The following is a 19,876-nucleotide window of genomic DNA, read 5'->3' as shown; positions in this document are numbered from 1 at the left end:
TGTAGCTGGGGGATAGGAGAGGACGGGGTACAGAGGATGCACTGGGGGAGCCCCACCTTCCTGACAGCAGGGTAACAATTGTATCGCAACTGCCCGAGAGGTTCAAGCCTCTGATGGGGAACAGAGAGATATAAGCGGTTGATCCAGATAGGACAACATGATCGGCACAGGCTCGGAGGGCCGAAGGGCCTGTTCCTGTGCTGTACTGCTCTTTGTTCTTTGACCCAATGCTGGGAACCATCCGGAAACGTGTTAAACTACAGATGGCTCTGTATACCCTGCGGAAATAGGCACCCACGAAGAGTTAAACCTTTTTCTCATTCAATCCTGGGACGTGGGTGCCGCTGGTTGGGCCAGTGTTTACCACCCAATCCTGAGGGCAGTTAAGAGTCAACCACATTGCTGTGGCTCTGGAGTCACATGTAGGCCAGACCGGGTAAGGATGACAGATTCCCTTCCCTAAAGAACATTAGTGAACCAGATGGATTTTTTTGACAATCATCAAAAATTCCAGATTTTTTTAAGTTGAAGTTAAATTCCACCATCTGCCATGGTGGGATTCGAACCCAGACTCCCAGAACATTACCCTGGGTCTCTGGATTACTAGTCCAATGGCAATAGCTCTAGGACATCACCTGGCTCCTGGGTAACTATTCCACTGACCCCACCCTCTCCGGCCCCCATTCCGGTTCTCTGCGCAAAAACCGATTGCAAATCCTGCCTCCAGCAAGAACGGGTATCCAACCCCCTGCAGGCATCAATTTGATCCACATCAGCCAACCACTCCCACCAAGAAATCAGTCGTTGGGACAACTTCATCCTGTAATCCGGAGTTATGGATAGCGATGGTGGAGGCTCCAATTTCTTTCCGTCACACGGATGACCAGGAATCTCTCCCCCCTCTTACCGCCTTCCACTGGTGTTTGGGCGAAGGATCTACAGGTTAACACTCGACCTGCGTGGCTGTGTTATGACCTTGGTCGTTAAGGTGTGAGCCAGGATTTTATACTCCCGCCACGGCACACGCCTCCGTGTTTCCGCACCCCCCACCGACTTCATCTCCGGTCAGTCCAGTGGGGACCATAGCTCCCTCCGGGTTCCTGAAGCTCCTGGCTCAGAGGCTGGGATGCTACTCTGCGTGTCACAAGCCCTCCAGACAATTCCCTACACCGGGACCTCCATCCGTCACATCTGGGGTAGGACTGTGAATGAACCATCAGGGGTATCGCCACCAGTCGCTGTCCATTGACCTGTGCTCGAGTGTGAACACGCACAGGGGTCACATTTGAATCCTACTTCTCTGAATCACTGTAAATCTCCCTGTTTTAACAGATAAACGCAGAAGAAACACCGGAGAAAGTTTTTCATCAGGTCTGCGAAGCCATCAATTCTATTGAAGAAGGCAGCAGGCGCGACGTGGCTTCAGATAGCTTCCTGTGCTGGAAGTGAGTTTCCTCTGGGTGTTCCAGTCACAGAATGTTACGTGTGAGATCAGAGGCCATTCCGCCCATTGGCTGTATGCTGGCTCTCTGAAAAAAAAACCATCCACTTACAATAAACATACCTTTAATGTACAAAAATACCATTTCTGAGGTGGTGTTGGGCAAAAGTGGATGTGGAGACAATATTAGGAAGGGCAGTTTGCAGTTCAATCAATAGAAACTCTCTCCAATAACTGCGTGAAATTAAAAGGTAAACCTGGGAAAAAGAACTACTTTGTGGCTGTGAATTTATTAAATGTTATTTTAAAAGCTTCAATCTATAATGGTGACCATTTGAAGGCACAAGGTATTACCTTCCAATCACCGGTCTCTGTCCAATTCCATCTTTTACACTTCTGCTTATCATAGAATCCCTACAGAGCAAAAGGACTCCATTTGGCCCATTGAGCCTGCACTCACACCCTATTCCCGCAATCCCACACATTTACCCTGCTAATCCCCTGATGCTCGGGTCAATTATAACATGGCCAATCCACCTTTGGACTGTGAGAGGAAACCAGAGCACCTGGAGGAAACCCACGCAGACACGGCAAGAATGTGCAGACCCTGCACAGGCTGAGGCTGGGAATCAAACCCGGGTCCCTGGCACCGTGAGGCTGCAGTGCTAACCACTGTGCCATCCTTAAAGCCTTCATCTGCATTGATAAATACAAGGATGTAATATAAAAAACCCATGTCCCAGGAGCGCAGCTAAGATTTATCAACATTGACTAACCAGGTTAAATCCCTTTGCTCCATCCAGCCTGTCCCACAAAACTGCAATGCCTCAAGCACAACATACACACTCCACCCTGATCCAAAACTTCGTGGAAACTACCCCACTCCCCCATAAAATTGAAAACCAAGACCAATTAGAAGGTTGTAACCAGTCCAGGAGCCCATTCCCCCTGGGTTCATATTAAAACGCTTAAGGGAAGCTACATGGACTGTGCAAAGTGTTACTCTTCAGGAGTTGAGAAAGGACTGTGTGCCGTTCTGGTCACCCTATTATAGAAAGGATATTATTAAACTAGAAAGAGTGCAGAAAAGATTTACTAGGATGCTACCGGGACTTGATGGATTGAGTTATAAGGAGAGGTTGGAGAGACTGGGACATTTTTTTCCCTGGAGAGCAGAAGGCTGAGAGGTGATCTTATAGAGGTCTATAAAATAACGAGGGATACAGATCAGCTAGATAGTCAATATCTTTTTCCAGAGGTAAGGGAGTCTAAAACTAGAGAGCATAGATTTAAGGTGAGAGGGGAGAGATACAAAAGTGTCCCGAGGGGTAGATTTTTCACACAGAGGGTGGTGAGTGTCTGGAACAAGCTGCCAGAGGTAGTAATAGAGGCCAGTACAATTTTGTCTTTTAAAAAACATTTAAACAGTTACACAGGTACGATGGATATAGAGGGACATGGGGCAAATGCAGGCAATTGGGATTAGTTTAGGGGTTTTAAAAAAAAGAAAGGGCAGCATGGACAAGTTGGGCCGAAGGGCCTGTTTCCCAGCTGTAAACCTCTATGACTCTGAGTTGCATTTATATAGTGCCTTGCATGACCTCAGGATCTGTCAAAACCAATTAGACACTCTTTGAACAGAATACACGACAACCAATTTGTACAAAATGCAGTTTTGATTATATTGAAGGGTAAATATTGAGCAGATTCCACCCTCATCACCACCCCCCCAGGCTTCAAGATATTGGGGGGTGATTCCCCCATCCCGCTGGACTGTTTTTGGAGCACAGCAGGCCGGGAGAATCGAGCGGAGGCTGTTTGCCAGCGTCCCCACCGGGCACCGTGTCCTCTGCGTATCTGCCAGTGCTGGATTTCTGTTGCGGAGCTGCATTATACATACAAATGGCCATGTAAATCTAATTTTAATATCATTAGCAGGCCGGGAATGAGGCCTCTGGGCCTGTTAGCCCCTCCCCCACCCACCAGGAGTCGTTCACTCCAGTGGGGTTTACAATAGCTCCCCACTTGTGGGGTGCTGGCGGCCCGACCCCACTGGAGTGAAGGAGGGGGGGGGGGGGGAGGCCACCTCGGCCAAGGGGCAAAGAGCCAATGCCCAGGGGGCGTCTTGGCGCTGCCTATCAGACAGTACCAAGGGGGCAGAACCTAATTGGGAGGTAGGGGTTGATCTGTGGGGATGGGGGGGGGTCCCTACTGCCACTACATTTTGGGCTGAATGGTCAAGGTAGGGAGGCCAGTGGTTGGGGCTGGCCATCGGGGGCGGAGGGTGAGGGTGGGGGTGGGGGGGGGGTGGGGGTGGGGGGGTGGGGGGTGGAGTCGTTGGGGCGGGATTGTGTGGGGGGGAAGAAGGGGGTGGGTGTCGAGACTGGCCTGGGCACCTAGGCATGTTCAAGGGCCAGCAATCGTGTTGTGCGGGGAGGGGAGGGGAGGGGGATAAACACATTGCCACCATTGCGGGGTTTGCGCGGCTGGCCAGCTTGGGGGGGGCCACTGTGTTTGCACCGATCTCGGCGCAGACGGATCGGCACGTCCGCAGTGACCCACTCAGCGCTACGCTGCTGCCCTCCCCTGTGGGAATGGGACCTGCCCACTGATTTTTGGGCTGATTCACACTGGGGCATTTTGCAATGTGAGAGTTCATTTTGAAACTCCCGTTAAAAAAAAAAGCAGCAGGGTTTACTCCAGTTTTTTAATGTGAATTCAACACTTAGAATTTTGGGGGGGGGCGAGATCTCCCTCCCCCCCGTTGTATTTTACTTGGGCGGGCAGGCTTAAGTAATTTAACATCGCTTCTGAAAGGCAGTATTGGCCTAGATTATGTGCTTAAGTCACTCGAGTGCGACTTCTCGCTCGCAGCCAAGAGTTACGGCTGAAATCAACGCAGCGAAAAACCATGGAACAGTGAAGCAAACCTTAAGAGATTAATCCTGACAAAAATAATGCAAGGGACCAGATGTTTGCATGTCCTACTCTTAGGTAGAGATTTGGGCACAGCTTTTTCTGTCTCGATGGTAATGAAAGATATTTTCTGCTTGAAGCAGAGCGCAGACGTTTTAAAAAGAGCAGCACATCGGGTGCAGGTTGTGGAGTAATGCATTATCGAGTCGGAAAGGGGTAGGTGAAGGTTTCAGTAGCCGATGAGCTGAAGCAGGGCTGAGCGAGACAGTGTTATGATGGTGGAAATAAAAAGTCCAAGTGATGAAGAGGAAATGTGGCTGGAAGGTCACGTTGGAATGAAATAGGATGCCAGGTTTGCAAAAGGTCATCAGACTTAGGTCAAATTTTTCTGGGTGAATGTAAGGATGGGGGTTCATGTTGCAAAGGCTGGTGTGAGAAGCAATAAGGATAGTGTGTCCAACATCTTCTCATCCCTATAGCATCTTCTCAGCACTGGAATGATGGCCCATCTACCCGGAGCCCAATTGAGGGCTTCCTCCCATTGCCACTATGCAGAGACTAGCAAGTAAAGCCTGTCCATCTCCCTAAACTGCCTGGGAGGTGCCCTCATTTTTTGGACAGTCTGGACCTCACAGAAGGAATGAAGTGATCTACAGAGCAGCTTGGTTATAATTTGTAAGCTTAATCTTGCATGGTAAAATCTTTTTTAAAAATGAGAAAGACTTGCTTTGTGTCACGCTGATCATTACTTTAGCATTTCCATAAGTGCATTAAAGCCAATTAATACCTTTGAATATACGGTGACTTGTGAATTACATAAGAACATAAGAAATAGGAGCAGGAGTAGGCCATCTAGCCCTTCGAGCCTGCCCCGCCATTCAATAAGATCACGGCTGATCTGAAGTGCATCAGTTCCACTTTCCCGCTTTCTCCCCATAACCCTTAATTCCCTTGTCTATCAGAAATCTATCTACCCGTGACTTAAATATATTCAACGAGGTAGCCTCCACCACTTCAATGGGCAAGAATTCCAGAGATTCACCACCCTTTGAGTGAAGAAGTTCCTCCTCAAATTAATTCCTCAAATCAATTAAGGAAACAGAACGTAAGGGGGCATGGAGTTGGGGGTACGGTGTTAGCATGGATAGAGGATTGGTTGTCAAATAGGAGGCAGAGAGTGGGGGTCAATGGGTGCTATTCGGATTGGCGGATGGTGACTAGTGGAGTGCCCCAGGGGTCGGTGCTGGGGCCTCAGCTATTTACCATTTATATAGATGATCTGGAGGAGGGAACCGAGTGTAGGGTGTCGAAATTTGCTGACGACACCAAAATAGGTGGAAAGGCAAATTGTGTGGAGGGTGGGGAGAGTCTACAGAAGGATCTAGATAGGCTGGGCGAATGGGCCAGGAAATGGCAAATGGAATTTAATGTTGGCAAGTGCGAGGTGGTCCACTTTGGTAGGAAGAATGGTAGGAAGGATTATTACTTACGTGGCGAAAAACTGCAGCAGGCGACGGTGCAGAGGGACCGCGGGGTCCTTGTGCATGAGTCGCAAAAACCCAGCTTGCAGGTGCAGCAGGTGGTCAGGAAGGCGAATGGGATGCTGGCCTTCATAGCGAGGGGGATTGAATATAAAAGTAGGGAGGTCTTGCTGCGGCTGTATAGGGCATTGGTGAGGCCGCAGCTGGAGTACTGTGTGCAGTTTTGGGCGCCGTACTTACGCAAGGATATTTTAGCCTTGGAGGGAGTGCAGAGGAGGTTTACTAGGCTGATGCCGGAGTTGAGGGGGTTGAGCTATGAGGAGAGGCTGAATAGATTAGGCTTGTACTCGTTAGAGTTTAGAAGAATGAGGGGAGGTCTCATTGAGACGTATAAGATGATGAATGGAATGGATAGGATAGAGGTGGAGAGACTCTTCCCGCTCAGAAAGGATAGTAGGACTAGGGGGCATAGCCTCAAGATAAAAGGGGGGCGGTTTAGAACGGAGTTGAGGAGGAACTTCTTCACTCAAAGGGTGGTGAATCTCTGGAATTCTCTGCCCGTTGAAGTGGTGGAGGCTGCCTCGCTAAATATTTTTAAGACGCGGGTTGATGGGTTTTTGATGAGAGAGGGGATTAAGGGTTATGGGGAGAGGGCGGGAATGTGGAACTGAGCCACGACAGATCAGCCATGATCTTATTGAATGGCGGGGCAGGCTCGAAGGGCTAGTTGGCCTACTCCTGCGCCTATTTCTTATGTTCTTATGTTCTTATACTGCACAATGTCCCAAAAACAGCAATGATGTTTGAAGTGATGTAGCTTGAGGTGTGAATATTGGTACCAGCACGAACACCCTTTCTCCTCTTAGCAATAGTGCCACATGTTAATGTACCTACACCCCAAGAGGGCAGACAGGACTCTGGCTTCATGTCTTAGGTGAAAGCTGGCACCTCTGGCAGTGCAGCAGTCTGTCAGTACTGTGCTGGAGTGTCTGGTTCCACTGTGTGCGCTACCTTCAAGCTAAATGAAATGGAGTCTCAAAACTGGGCCTCCATGAGGTGCTGTGGGATCTGCAACCTCATGGCCCAGCATAACCCTCACTCTATCATTATCGTCAAGACAGATAATAAATAAACCATGGTTCCGCAGGTTGGCAGAAGAATCCTCTTCTATACTCATCAAAGGCAACAAAGGATGGTCAACAAATGTTAGTTTTGCCAGCAATGTCTACATCCTATAAATGAATACATTAAAAAAACACCAATAATTTCTAAAGATAAGGTGACAACTTGGTGAAGCTACAACTATATGTGTGGGTGGCACAGTGGTTAGCACTGCTGTCTCACGGGACCAGGGTTCAATTCCCAGCTTTGGTCACTGTCTGTGTGGAGCTTGCACGTTCTCCCTGTGTCCAGGTGCTCTGGTTTCCTCACACAGTCATGATGTGGGTATGCCGGCGTTGGACTGGCGTAAACACAGTAAAAAGTCTGACAACACCAGGTTTTAGTCCAACCTATTTATTTGATAATATACTCGCAAGCTTTCGGGTTAGCCCCTTCGTCAGGTGAATGGAGAGTTCTGGCCTCAGACAGAGCATATAAAGCACAGACAGTTTAGAGATTACTGATTAGAATGTGAATCCTTACACCTAACCTGCTGTTCAAGACCTGAAGTGGCTGATAATGTGAGTGGAAGGAGCACTGATCACAGTTTAAAGAGATGTGTATTGTCTCCAGACAGTACAGTAAGTGACTTGCCTGGGTTTGCAAAACCTCACTTACTGTACTGTCTGGAGACAATACACATCTCTTTAAACTGTGATCAGTGCTCCTTCCACTCACATTGTCAGCCACTTCAGGTCTTGAACAGCAGGTTAGGTGTAAGGATTCGCATTCTAATCAGTAATCTCTAAACTGTCTGTACTTTATATGCTCTGTCTGAGGCCAGAACTCTCCATTCACCTGACGAAGGGGCTAACCCGAAAGCTTGCGAGTATATTATCAAATAAATAGGTTGGACTAAAACCTGGTGTTGTCAGACTTTTTACTGTGTTCCTCACACAGCCCAAAGATGGCCATGCTAATTTTCCTTCAGTGTACCTGAACAGGCACCGGAGTGTGGCAACTAGCGGATTTTCACAGTAACGTCATTGCAGTGTTAATGTAAGCCTACATGTGACAATAATAAATAAACTTCAGCTTTATAACGGAGTTAAATGATCTCTGAACCAGATTAAAGCAGTGTCTTGCCACACCCAATCATGAATGGTGGTAGGAAATTAAACAATTATCAGTAGGAGACAGTGCAGAGGGGAATTGTCATGGACTAATCCCCAGAATAGTGCTCTGAGGACCAGGATTCAAATCCCACCATGGCAGATGGTGAAATATGAATTTTTTTAAAAATCTGGAATTAAAAGTCTGTCATGAAATCCATCTGGTTCACTGTTCCTTTAGTGAAGGAAATCTGCCGTCCTTACCCCCTTGACTCCAGGCCCACAGCAAAGGCGGAAGGGCATGTTAGTGGGGTGGTGAAAAGGGCATATGGGATACAGGCCTTTATCTTGGAACCTACAATGCAGAAAGAGGCCCTTCAGCCCATCAAGTCTGCACCAACCACAATCCCACTCAGGCCCTACCCCGATATCCCTACATATTTTACCCATTAATCCCTCTAACCTGAGCATTCTAGTACATTAAGGGGCAATTTTAGCATAGCCAGTCAACCTAACCCCCACATCTTTGGATTGTGGAAGGAAACTCACGCAGACACGGGGAGAACATGCAAACTCCACACAGACAGTGACCCAAGCCAGAAATTGAACTCAGGTCCCTGGAGCTGTGAAGCAGCAGTGCTAACCATTGTGTTACCATGCCGGCCAATCAATTGATTACAAAAGCCAGGAAGTCATGTGCGCAGTTCTGGTCACCACATTACAGGAAAGATGTGATCGCGCTGGAAGGGGTGCAGAGGAGATTCACCAGGATGCTGCCAGGATGGAAGATTTAAGTTATGAAGAGAGGTTGGATAGATTTGGGTTGTTTTTTCTGGAACAGTGAAGACTGAGGGGGGTGGGGGGGGGCGACATGATCGAGGTGTTCAAGATTATGAGGAGCATGGACAGAGTGGATAAGGAGCAGCTGTTCCCCTTAGTTGAGGGGGTAGTCATGAGGGGACAGGAGGTTTAGAGTGGGGAGGTGGAGATATGGGGAAAACAATTTTTAGCCAGAGGGTGGTGAGAGCCTGGAATGCGCTGTCTGGGAGGATGGTGAAGGTGAGATGCCTCACATCATTTAAAAAGTATCTGGATGAGCACTTGGCACGTCGTAACACTCAGGGCTATGGGCCAAGTGCTGGTAAGTGGGAATAGTGGGAGGCTAAATGTTTCTCATGTATCAGTGCAGATTAGATGGGCCTCTTCTGCACTGTGAGATTCTTAAACACCTTCTGAAATGGCGTAGCAAACCACAGTTCAGGGCAATTAGGGATGGGCAATAAATGCTAGCCCACATCCAATGAACAAATAAAAAGGCTCCGTTAACCATCCCCCACCTCAATGACAGCAGACCAGGTAAGGACGACAGACTTCCTTCCCTAAAGGATATCAGTGAACCAAATGGGCTTTTATGACAATCGACAATGGTTTCATGGTCATTATTAGGCTTACAATTCCCGATTTTTATGGAATTCAAATTTCACCACCCGCCATGTTGACATGCAAGCCCAGGTCTCCGGGGCATTACCCTGGGTCTCTGAACAACTGGTCCAGTGACAATACCATTACTTGAAGATAAAAGACATGTCAGAAGCATCTGCATCTGTCTTCTGCTGGAAGTGTCAAGCGGATGGCATACCTCGACCTCCTCCTGAGGTCCCCGCATCATAGCTTGTCGATCTTCAGTCAATTTTGATTCTCTTCAGATGATATCAAGAAATGGCCATCCTAGACATCCTGCCAGGATTGTGGAAGGCTTGTACTCCAAGACTATCTGAGCAACTCCTGGACAGCGACAACACTGGCACCGATCTGACAAAGTGGAAACTTTTCAGGTCCACACAAATTCAATCCATTTATTATTCCTTTAGTCTATTCTTAACTATTTATGAGGTAATGGGAGATGTCATTGACAGCACTATCAAGTGGCATTTACTCAACAATGATCTGCTCACTGGTGCTTAGTTTGGTTTCTGTCAGGACCATTCTGCTCCAGAGCATATAACAAACTTACAAACATGGACAAGACTCCAGTGCTGAGTTGAAAGTGCCTTTCCTTGACATTAGGGCAGCATTTGATAATGGATGCATTTTTGTTTATATTTATTCATGGGATGTGTGTGTCACAGTTGGCCAGGATTTATTGCCCATCCCTAGTTGCCCTTGAGCTGCCATCTTGAATTGCTTGAGTCCATGTTCTGTGGGTTGACCCACAATACCGTTAGGGAAAGAATTCCTGAATTTTGTCCCAGTGACTACAATGGAACGACGATATTTCCAAGGCAGGTCGGTGAGTGGCTTGGAGGGGAACTTGCAGGTGGTGGTGTTCCCATGTACCTCTGCCCTTGCATGTTGATGGTTGGGGTTTTGATAACCATCTACCTGTTGAAGATATGTCCTGTCCACAAATCCAACCGAGCCAATTGCTATCTCCTCTTCACATTCAATGGCATCACCATTATTGAAACTCCAACCATCAACATACCCTGGGGGTTACCCTTGACCAGATACTTAAGTGGATATAAATACAGTGGCTGCAAGAACAGGTCAGAGTTTGAACATTCTGCAGTGAGTCTCTCACCTCCTGGCCAGCTCAGGTTTTGCCACCATCTATAAGGCACAAGTCAGAAATGCTCCCCACTTGCTTGGATGAACTCTCAATAAATTCCCAACACCGTAGAAACATATCATGGAATCCCTACAGTGCAGATGGAGGCCATTTGGCCCATCAACAACAATCCCACCCAATCCCTATCCCCGTAACCCCATGTATTTACCCTGCTAATTCCCCTGACACTAGGGGGCAACTTAACCTGGCCAATCAACCTAAGACGCCCATCTTTGGACAGTGGGAGGAAACCAGGGCACCCAGAGAAAACCCACGCAGACACAGAGAGAACATGCAAACTCCACTTAGACAGTAACCTGAGGCCAAAATTGAATCCAGGTCCCTAGTGCTGTGAGGAAACAATGTTAACCACTGTGCCACCCTGCTGCCCAAAAAGGTAGGCACACACTCAGGAAATTTCGCAGCTTCTGCATCGAGGAATTGAACTAACATGATTATGAACAAAGCATGATCAGCGCCCCGTCCCCAACCTTAAATATTCATTCCCACCAACATCAGCACACTGCGGCAGCAGAGTGTACCATCTACAAGATGCGCTGCAGTAACTTGGCAAGGCTTCTTCGTTAGCATCTTCATCAACATCCACCACCGAATGAGACAAGGGAAGCAGATGCATGGGAACACCATTACCTGAGAGTTCCCCTGCAGTCACACACCCTCTTGACTTGAGCTAGATCTATGTTCCTTTCTGCAGTCATCACTAGGTCAATATCCTGGAACTCCCAACTGAAACAGAACTGTAGGTATTCTTAAAGCACGCAGACTGCAGTGATACAAAGCGGCAGCTCACCCCTGCTTTCTCAAGGTAATTAGGGATGGGCATTTCATCCTTGCCAGCAATTCCCAAATACCATGAATGAATAAAAATAGTTTTTGGAGTTGGACTTGAATCCAGCGTCATAGTTTGAGGATAAGGGGTAAACTGTTTGGAACTGAGGCGAGGAGAAGTTTCTCCACTTAGAGGTGGGTGAATGTGTGGAATTCACTACCACAAACAAGGCCAAAATTTTGTGTGATTTCAAGAAGGAATTAGATATAGCTGTTGGGGCTAGAGAGACATGGGGGAGGAAGGCGAAAGGTGGGATTAGGATACTGAATTTGATCGGCCACGATCATGATGTGGAGATGCCGGCATTGGACTGGGGTAGGAACAGTAAGACGTCTCACAACACCGGATTGAAGTCCAACAGGTTTATTTGGTACACGAGCTTTCAACTGGTGAAGGGGCAGCACTCCGAAAGCTCATGCTACTAAATAAACCTGCTGGATTTTAACCTGGTGTTGTGAGACTTCTTAACTACGATCACAATGAATGGTGGAGCAGATTTGAATGGCCAAATGGCCCACTCCTGCTTCTATGTTTAATCCTCAACTTTCTAATTCTGATTAAAGTGCTCCCTACTTGGGTTAAAGCTGATAATGGTGGAACACTGTGCGAGAACCTGACTGCCACGTTTACCATCAGAAGTACAGCGACTGTATTCCAAAATATTTCAGTGTGTGAGAATGTATTGAGAGATGTTGACAGGCTATTTCTAGGAATGTATTTTCTTCCACTGGTCAGAGCAAATTGAAAATATACTCCCCCTCAGTTCAGAGCATGTAAATTATGCATGAATTTTATTGCATTGGACACATGGCCAATATAAGTCTCTTGGCTTACAAGGTTGGGTGTTAAGACCCATAAACTGAAGACGGAGTGTAACGCAAAGAGACGAGTTCCACATTGTTTCTTTTTTTATTTCTCACAGCTCTCCTGACATTTGTACGGGTCTGTATAAGAACATATTGCATACACACAGATATGAGGCCAGAAACTGAAATCGTACAAAAATCTTCTAATCAATGCACAACTACTGGTAAAAAAGTTCGCAGCTGAACCCCGTGCTCACTGCTGACTAGTATCGATCAATCATTTAAATACATAGTAAAAATACAATCTTTCAGCAAATTGAGCTTTTGTGCAGACTACAAAAAAAGGGAATTTATCATAATACTTGATTATCTTTTATAGGCAGTTTTGTTAGTGAGTTGTGGGGACAACTCTCATTAAGGGGTAGAATAGGAGAGAGCGCTCTGGTTGATTCTGAACTTGGTGGAGGTGCGTTTATATAAAGTGATGTACACTGTTGCTACCACTTTTTCACCATATTTTAGTACACATTACATAGTCGTTTTATAATCACATGACATCTAAAAACACTTCCACTGACGACTGACTGTATTCAAACTTCATCCGTGCAGCTTAGTTTGTTGGGTGCAGGAGGGTTGGGAGGACGCGGGAGGGGAGGGGTGGGGGGCGTGGGAGAGGAGGACAAGGGGATGCGGGAGGACGCAGGAGGGGAGGGGAAGAGGAAGAAGGAGGGGAGGGGGAAGAGGGAGGGGAGGGGGACGCGGGAGGGGAGGGGAGGAGGGCGCGGGAGGGAAGGCGGGAGGGGAGGGGAGGGGGAGGCAGGAGGGGAGGGGAGGGGAGGTGGAGGTGGGAGGGGAGGGGAGGCGGAAGGGGAGGGGAGGCGGGAGGGGAGGGGGAGGTGGGAGCGAAGGGGGGGAGACAGGAGGGGAGTGGAGGGGAGGCGGGAGGGGAGGGGAGGGGAGGTGGTGGTTAGGGCGGGTTGTGGTGTGAAGGGATAAACACACCCACGTTTCTTCGTTGGTGCCCCTGACATTCTTTACCTCAGGTAGTGCTTTGCTATTGCTCAGGGGGAGGGCTGATAGAAAAGAGAAGCTTCTTCAGATGTAAGCAGCCGATTGTGTGAGGCAGGTTCAATGCTCAGGGTCTTAACCTGGTCTGGCATCTCTGCCATCAACTCTACTAGTTTAATAAATTCAACGTGCTCTCCTGTATAACCTGGAACTTCCTTTCCAATAACAAAAAGGCAGCCCCGCCCCCCTTCTTCGTGCCACTAGGACTATACACTACACAACATAATAGCAAATTTAATGTATCTTGTGGTTCCATAAATACTCATCTACACAGACATTTATCTACATCATATTATGGTTAAGAGTACAGTCTTTGTCACAGAAACTGATCTCGCCTTTGGAATTAAATAACTGGGCCTGCGCAGTTTGCAACCATCTTGCCTTCCCTTTCTCCTCCATGTCCATCAACTAATGGGAACAGAACTGAGTGAGAGAGAGAGCCACGAAGCAGACAAACAGTGAGAGAGAGAAGAAGAGAGAGTGGGGGGTGGGAAAGAGAGAGTGGGCAGGGGGGAGAGAGCGAGAGCGAGACAGAGAGGGGACAGGAGAGTGAGAGCGAGCGAGAGAGGGGAGAGAGCGAGAGAGGGGGGAGAGCGAGGGAGGGGGGAGAAGAGAGCGAGCGAGGGAGGGGGGAGAAGAGAGCGAGCGAGGGAGGGGGAGAAGAGAGCGAGCGAGAGAGGGGGAGAGCGAGAGAGGGGGGAGAGCGAGAGAGGGGGGAGAGCGAGAGAGGGGGGAGAGCGAGAGAGGGGGGAGAGCGAGAGAGGGGGGAGAGCGAGAGAGGGGGGAGAGCGAGAGAGGGGGGAGAGCGAGAGAGGGGGGAGAGCGAGAGATGGGGGAGAGCGGGGGGGGGAGAGCAAGAGAGGGGGGAGAAGAAAGCGAGTGAGAGAGAGGGAGGAAGGGAGAGAGCAAGAGAGGAGGAGGGGAGAGAGTGAGAGAGAGAAAAGGAGAGAGAGCAGGAGAGAGAAAAGGTGAGCGAGAGAGAAAAGAGAGAGAGAGAAAAGGAAGAGAGAGAGAGAGAAAAGGAAGAGAGAGAGAGAAAAAAGGAAGAGAGAGAGAGAAAAAAGGAAGAGAGAGAAAGAGAAGGAGAGAGAGAGAAAGAGGAGGAGAGAGAGAAAGAAAGAGAGAAAGTGAAGGAGAGAGTGAAAGTGAAGGAGAGAGTGAAAGTGAAGGAGAGAGTGAAAGTGAAGGAGAGAGTGAAAGTGAAGAAGGAGAGAGTGAGTGAGTGTATGGAAGGCCTCTCGAGGAAACCCGCTGTATGTAAGGAATGTTCACCGGCTGTTAAATGACAAACAGGACTGCAGGGAGCGTAGGGCCACAGTTGATGAGGGCGCCCAGTGAAAAGCCATCGCCTGCGGACATTTATTTTTGGGAACAGCAGCAGGACGCTTTCAATCTGTGCAAGGAATCAACAAATGGAGCCTGATTTTGTGATGCACTGAAGAGCAGAAAGTCAACTCCCCGCGGGAGTTTTGTTTATTTTTTTCCTCCCCGACTACGCCCTTTATGTCATCTGTTTGCCGGGAAGTAGTTCGGATCAAGGTAGTTGTAACTGGTGTCCTGAGACATGCAGTAATCTCTGTCCAGAAATGTCTCAGCTCTGGAGATAGGGTCCAGTTGATGGTCACCTTTGTGAACCTCTGTTTCGTACAGGCTGCAAGAGTCAGAGAACAGGCAGATTAATTTGAAGATCCAAAAGCAATACATCCTTCCTGAGATTCTGTGCCCAGACTTGACCACAATATCCTAGATTCAGACTTATCGCAGCTTTAAACAAATGTAACATAATTTCCTCCCCTTTGTATGCCATAACCATGGAGATATAGGCCCTTTTATTTATCCCTACCTGCTAAATAACCATAGGGTGGAGGAGGTGATGGCCTGGTGGTATTATCGCTAGACTATTAAGTCAGAAACTTAGCTAATATCCTGGGGACCCAGGTTCGAATCCTGCCGTGGCAGCTGGTGGAATTTGAATTGAATAAAAAATATCTAGGATTAAAAATCTACTGATGACCATGAAACCATTGTCGATTTTCAGAAAAACTCATCTGGTTCACGAATGTCCTTTAGGGAAAGAAATCTGCCATCCTTACTCGATCTGGCTTACATGCGACAGCAACGTGGTTGACTCTCAACTGCCCTCGGGCAACTAGTGATGGGCAATAAATACCAGCCAGCCAATGATGCCCATGTGTCACGAATTAATAAAAAAAACCCTACAGCGCAGAAGGAGGCCATTCAGCCCATCAAGTCTGCACTGTCTCTCCGAAAGAGCATCTTACCCAGGCCCATCCACCTACCCTTTCTCGTAACCCTGCACGTTCACCATAGCTAATCCACCTACCCTAAAGAACCGCAGAATACCGATAGTGCAGGAGTAGCCATTCGGCCCATTCTGTACACAGTTCTCCAAAGCTCTCAGTTCCTCCTCTGTTCTTCACTTTGTACCCCTTGCTACTCTCTTACTCAGCAAAATGTCCCTCAACCTTGAAAGCTCCAACTGCCAGCCTTTCGGGGGAAGAGAGTTCCAGATTTCCACTACTCTATTTCTATAAAGTGCGAATGGGTTTCCCTTCTGCACTCACCTGACTGAATCATTTGAAACACCTCAATCAGATTATCCTCAATCTCCTAAAGTTAAATGAATGTGAGCCAGGTTTAAGGAACCTGTCTAAAAGCAAATTACTGCAGATGCTGGAATCTGAAACCAAGAGAGAAAATGCTGGAAAATCTAAGCATGTCTAGCAACATCTGTAAGGAGAGAAAAGAGCTAATGTTTTGAATCCAGATGACCCTTTGTCAAACTTTGACAGCTTTGTCAAAGGGCCATCTGGTCTCAAAACACCAGCTCTTTTCTCTCCTTATAGATGTTGCCAGACCTGATGAGATTTTCAACCATTTTCACTTTCGGTTATGGAACCTGTCCTCTGGCTTTAACACATCAAAACCCCTGAATTGAATTTGGCATTGCAGACCACTCAGCCACTGGGGACTGACCATGGTCTATCTTTTGGTTCAACATGGCCAAAAAGGCCAAGAATTCCCCCTTGCCTATGCTTAGTGCCCTTAGCAAGGCGAGCCTAACACAAGCAGTATAATCCTCTCCAGCAAGTCACCAGCATCCTCAGATGGTGGGATGCAAGATCATTGATTAAGATTCCACATTATGCTGTACGAATGAATCCCAGGTTCAATTTTCCAAATTGCTTATTACAGCCACTACAGCTGCAGGTCAATTTTTTAATAACACATTCAGAAAACAATGTTACTACGCAATACCCAATGGTTCTGGGCTCCGTATCTAAGGAAGGACACGCTGGCCTTGGAAAGGGTCCACAGGAGGTTCACAAGAATGATCCCTGGAATGAAGAACTTGTCGCATGAGGAACTGTTGAGGACTCTAGGTCTGTACTCGTTGGAGTTTAGAAGGATGAAAGGAAATCTTATTGAAACTTGCAAGATACTGCAAGGCCTGGATAGAATGGACATGGAGAGGATGTTTCCACTAGTAGGAAAACCTAGAACCAGAGGGCACAATCTCAAACTAAAGGAACAATCGTTTAAAACAGAGATGAGAAGGAATTTCTTCAGCCAGAAGGTGGTCAATCTGTGGAACTCTTTGCCGCAGAAGGATGTGGAGGCCAGATCATTGAGTGTCTTTAGGACAGAGATAGATAGGTTCTTGATTAATAAGGGGATCAGGGGTTATGGGGAAAAGGCAGGAGAATGGGATGAGAAAAATATCAGCCATGATTGAATGGCAGAGCAGACTCTTTGGGCTGAGTGGCCTAATTCTGCTCCTATGTCTTATGATTCAAGCAGGCAGCTCAGCTCCCACCACCTTCTCAAGGGCAATAAATGCTGGCCTAGCCAATGAAACCTACATGCCTGAATGAATTTAAAAAAAAAGGAATTCAGAATGTTGATACAGGACATTTTGGGGAATGGTGAACACACACAGCAGTCTGTCTGCACCTGAAGGAGAAAAGGCAACATTTGGGGTACAGAGTTCTTCTCAAAACTTCTCACCTAGGTCATCAATCCAAAAGTCAACCTGAATATTAATTTATTATTGTCACATGAATTAGTATGCAGTGAAAAGTATTGTTTCTTGTGTGCTATACAAAGCATACCGTTCATACAGAAGGAAAGGAGAAAGTGCAGAATGTAGTGTTATAGTCATAGTGAAAGATCAACTTAATGTGAGGTAAGTCCATTCAAAAGTCTGTTGACAGCAGGGAAGAAACTGTCCTTGAGTTGGTTGGTAGTGATCTCAGACTTTTATTTCTTTCTCCTGATGGAGGAAAGTGGAAGAGAGAATGTCCAGGGTCCGTGAGGTCCTTAATTATGCTATTGCTTTCCTGAAGCAGTAGAAAGCGTAGACAGTGTCAATGGGTGGGAGGCTGGTTTGCGTGATGGACTGGGCTTCGTACATGACCCATTGTAGTTTGTAGACCCTTTGTAAGACCACAGATTTCCATGGGGCATGGCAAAAGAATCCTAGGAAGTGGCATCCAAAGCTCCAGTGAGCCATGTACCGAGTAATAAAGAGGGAATTTTTATCAGTCACTCTGTACACCTCATTTTTCCAAATCACGCACCTTTGAATTTCAAGTGTTTTTTCAGACACCTTACAATGCATTTTTTGGTAACTAGGAACATGCAAACCCAGAAGTCAATTTTCTACAAGTGCAGGAACTTACCAGTCTGAACAACTGTCACAGAAATCCACTGAACTGTCCGGCGGGCAGTCTTGGCAATGCCACCTTAATCCGAGAATTGGCTCTGTGCCACAGTTGTCACACTGCCAATTAAAATCACAATTAAAAAGACACGAGTAGATCCCAGCATGAACTGTCTTTTCTGTTGTTTTAACAAATGACTCAAATGCTTGCTTCTGACCTGCACCTGAAACTTACGTTTTCCAATTTGCAAAACACTAACACAACTAAATTTTAAATTGCCTCACCATCGGATTACACAAGAACACAAGAAACAGAAGCAGGCCATTCAGCCCTTCAAGCCTGCCCCACCATTCAACAGATCATGGCTGATCTATGCTGGCCTCAGCTCCTTTTCTGTGCCATTTCCACATAGCCCTTTATTCCTTGATCTATCAAATATTCATCCGCCTCCACTTTAATACTTCTAATGTTCCAGCCTCCATCATCTTTTGGGTCAGAGAATTCCAGAAATTCACCACCCTCTGTGGGAAGAAATTTCTACACAGCTCAGTTTTAAATGACCAGTCCTTTATCTTGTAGCGATGTCCCCTTGTTCAAGACTCTGTCACTAGTGAAACCATCTCATCATCTCTTCTTCTATGCTACCTTGCTGGTTTGGCTTGTCCAACCAACATGCAGATTAAAATCCTCCATGATAATTGCAGTTTCCTTCAAATACGCCCTTGATATTTTCCCATTTATGCTCCGGGTTCTTGACAGGTCACATTTTGGGGTCTACAGACTATTCCCACCCTTGTCTTCTTTACCCTGCTATTCATGATTTCAATCCAAATTGATTCTACATCACTATCCACTGCCTTTTTATCCCGATCTGAAATGTTCCTTGATTAACAACACTTACCCACCTCCTCGCTCCTCGGGAATATTGTATACCCTGGGATGCTGAGCACCCAGTCCTAATGCAACCACCTATCTGTGACAGCTGATACATCATGGATTCCCACAGTCCAAAGATATGCAGGTTAGGTGGATTGGCCATGCTAAATTGCCCCTTAGTGTCAAGGAGACTAGCTAGGGTAAATAAATGGGGTAGTGGGGACAGGGCCTGTGTGCGATTGTGGTCAGTGCAGGCTTGATGGGCCGAATGGCCTACTTCTGCACAGTACGATTCTATGACAAGAACATAAGAACATAAGAAATAGGAGCAGGAGTAGGCCATCTAGCCCCTCGAGCCTGCCCCGCCATTCAATAAGATCATGGCTGATCTGTCGTGTCTCAGTTCCACATTCCCGCCCTCTCCCCATAACCCTTAATCCCCTCTCTTATCAAAAACCCATCAACCCGCATCTTAAGTATATTTAGCATGGCAGCCTCCACCACCTCAACAGGCAGAGAATTCCAGAGATTCACCACCCTCTGAGTGAAGAAGTTCCTCCTCAACTCCGTTCTAAACCGTCCCCCCTTTATCTTGAGGCTGTGCCCTCTAGTCCTACTGCCCTTTCTGAGCGGGAAGAGCCTCTCCACCCCTATCCTATCCATCCCATTCATCATCTTAAATGTCTCAATGAGATCTCCCCTCATTCTTCTAAACTCTAACGAGTACAAGCCTAGTTTATTCAGCCTCTCCTCATAGTTCAACCCCCTCAACTCCGGTATCAGCCTAGTAAATCTCCTCTGCACTCCCTCCAAGGCCAAAATATCCTTGCGTAAGTGCAGCGACCAAAACTGCACACAGTACTCCAGCTGCGGCCTCACCAGTGCCCTATACAGCTGCAGCAAGACCTCCCTACTTTTATATTCAATCCCCC

At 47.3% G+C, this 19,876-nt stretch overlaps 2 protein-coding genes across 7 annotated transcripts in view; one reads left to right on the top strand and one right to left on the bottom strand.

Annotated features, from left to right (window-relative positions):
- ak5 (adenylate kinase 5) overlaps positions 1-4,384 on the top strand; it is a 60,098-nt gene extending 55,714 nt beyond the window's left edge. The window contains 2 exon segments of the mRNA XM_080196460.1: positions 1,333-1,449; positions 4,316-4,384. Coding sequence (XP_080052586.1) covers positions 1,333-1,449; positions 4,316-4,384 — 186 coding nt within the window.
- A 9,873-nt stretch (positions 4,385-14,257) lies between these two features.
- Positions 14,258-19,876, bottom strand: part of zzz3 (zinc finger, ZZ-type containing 3) — a 125,346-nt gene continuing 119,727 nt past the window's right edge. For all 6 annotated transcript variants that reach the window (XM_080195156.1, XM_080195155.1, XM_080195154.1 and 3 more), the window contains 2 exons: positions 18,087-18,187; positions 14,258-15,034 (listed from right to left, as the gene is read on the bottom strand). In XM_080195156.1, the coding sequence (XP_080051282.1) occupies positions 14,890-15,034; positions 18,087-18,187 (246 nt within the window). In that variant the 3' untranslated portion in view covers positions 14,258-14,889. The remainder of the gene's footprint in view (positions 15,035-18,086; positions 18,188-19,876) is intronic.

This window comes from Carcharhinus amblyrhynchos, chromosome 9 (genome assembly GCF_965287045.1).
Source record: "Carcharhinus amblyrhynchos chromosome 9, sCarAmb.v2.hapA, whole genome shotgun sequence".
In the NCBI taxonomy this organism is placed as follows: Eukaryota; Metazoa; Chordata; class Chondrichthyes; order Carcharhiniformes; family Carcharhinidae; genus Carcharhinus; species Carcharhinus amblyrhynchos.
The sequence above is the reverse complement of the archived record's forward strand: the minus strand, read 5'-3'. Positions and strand labels throughout refer to the sequence as shown.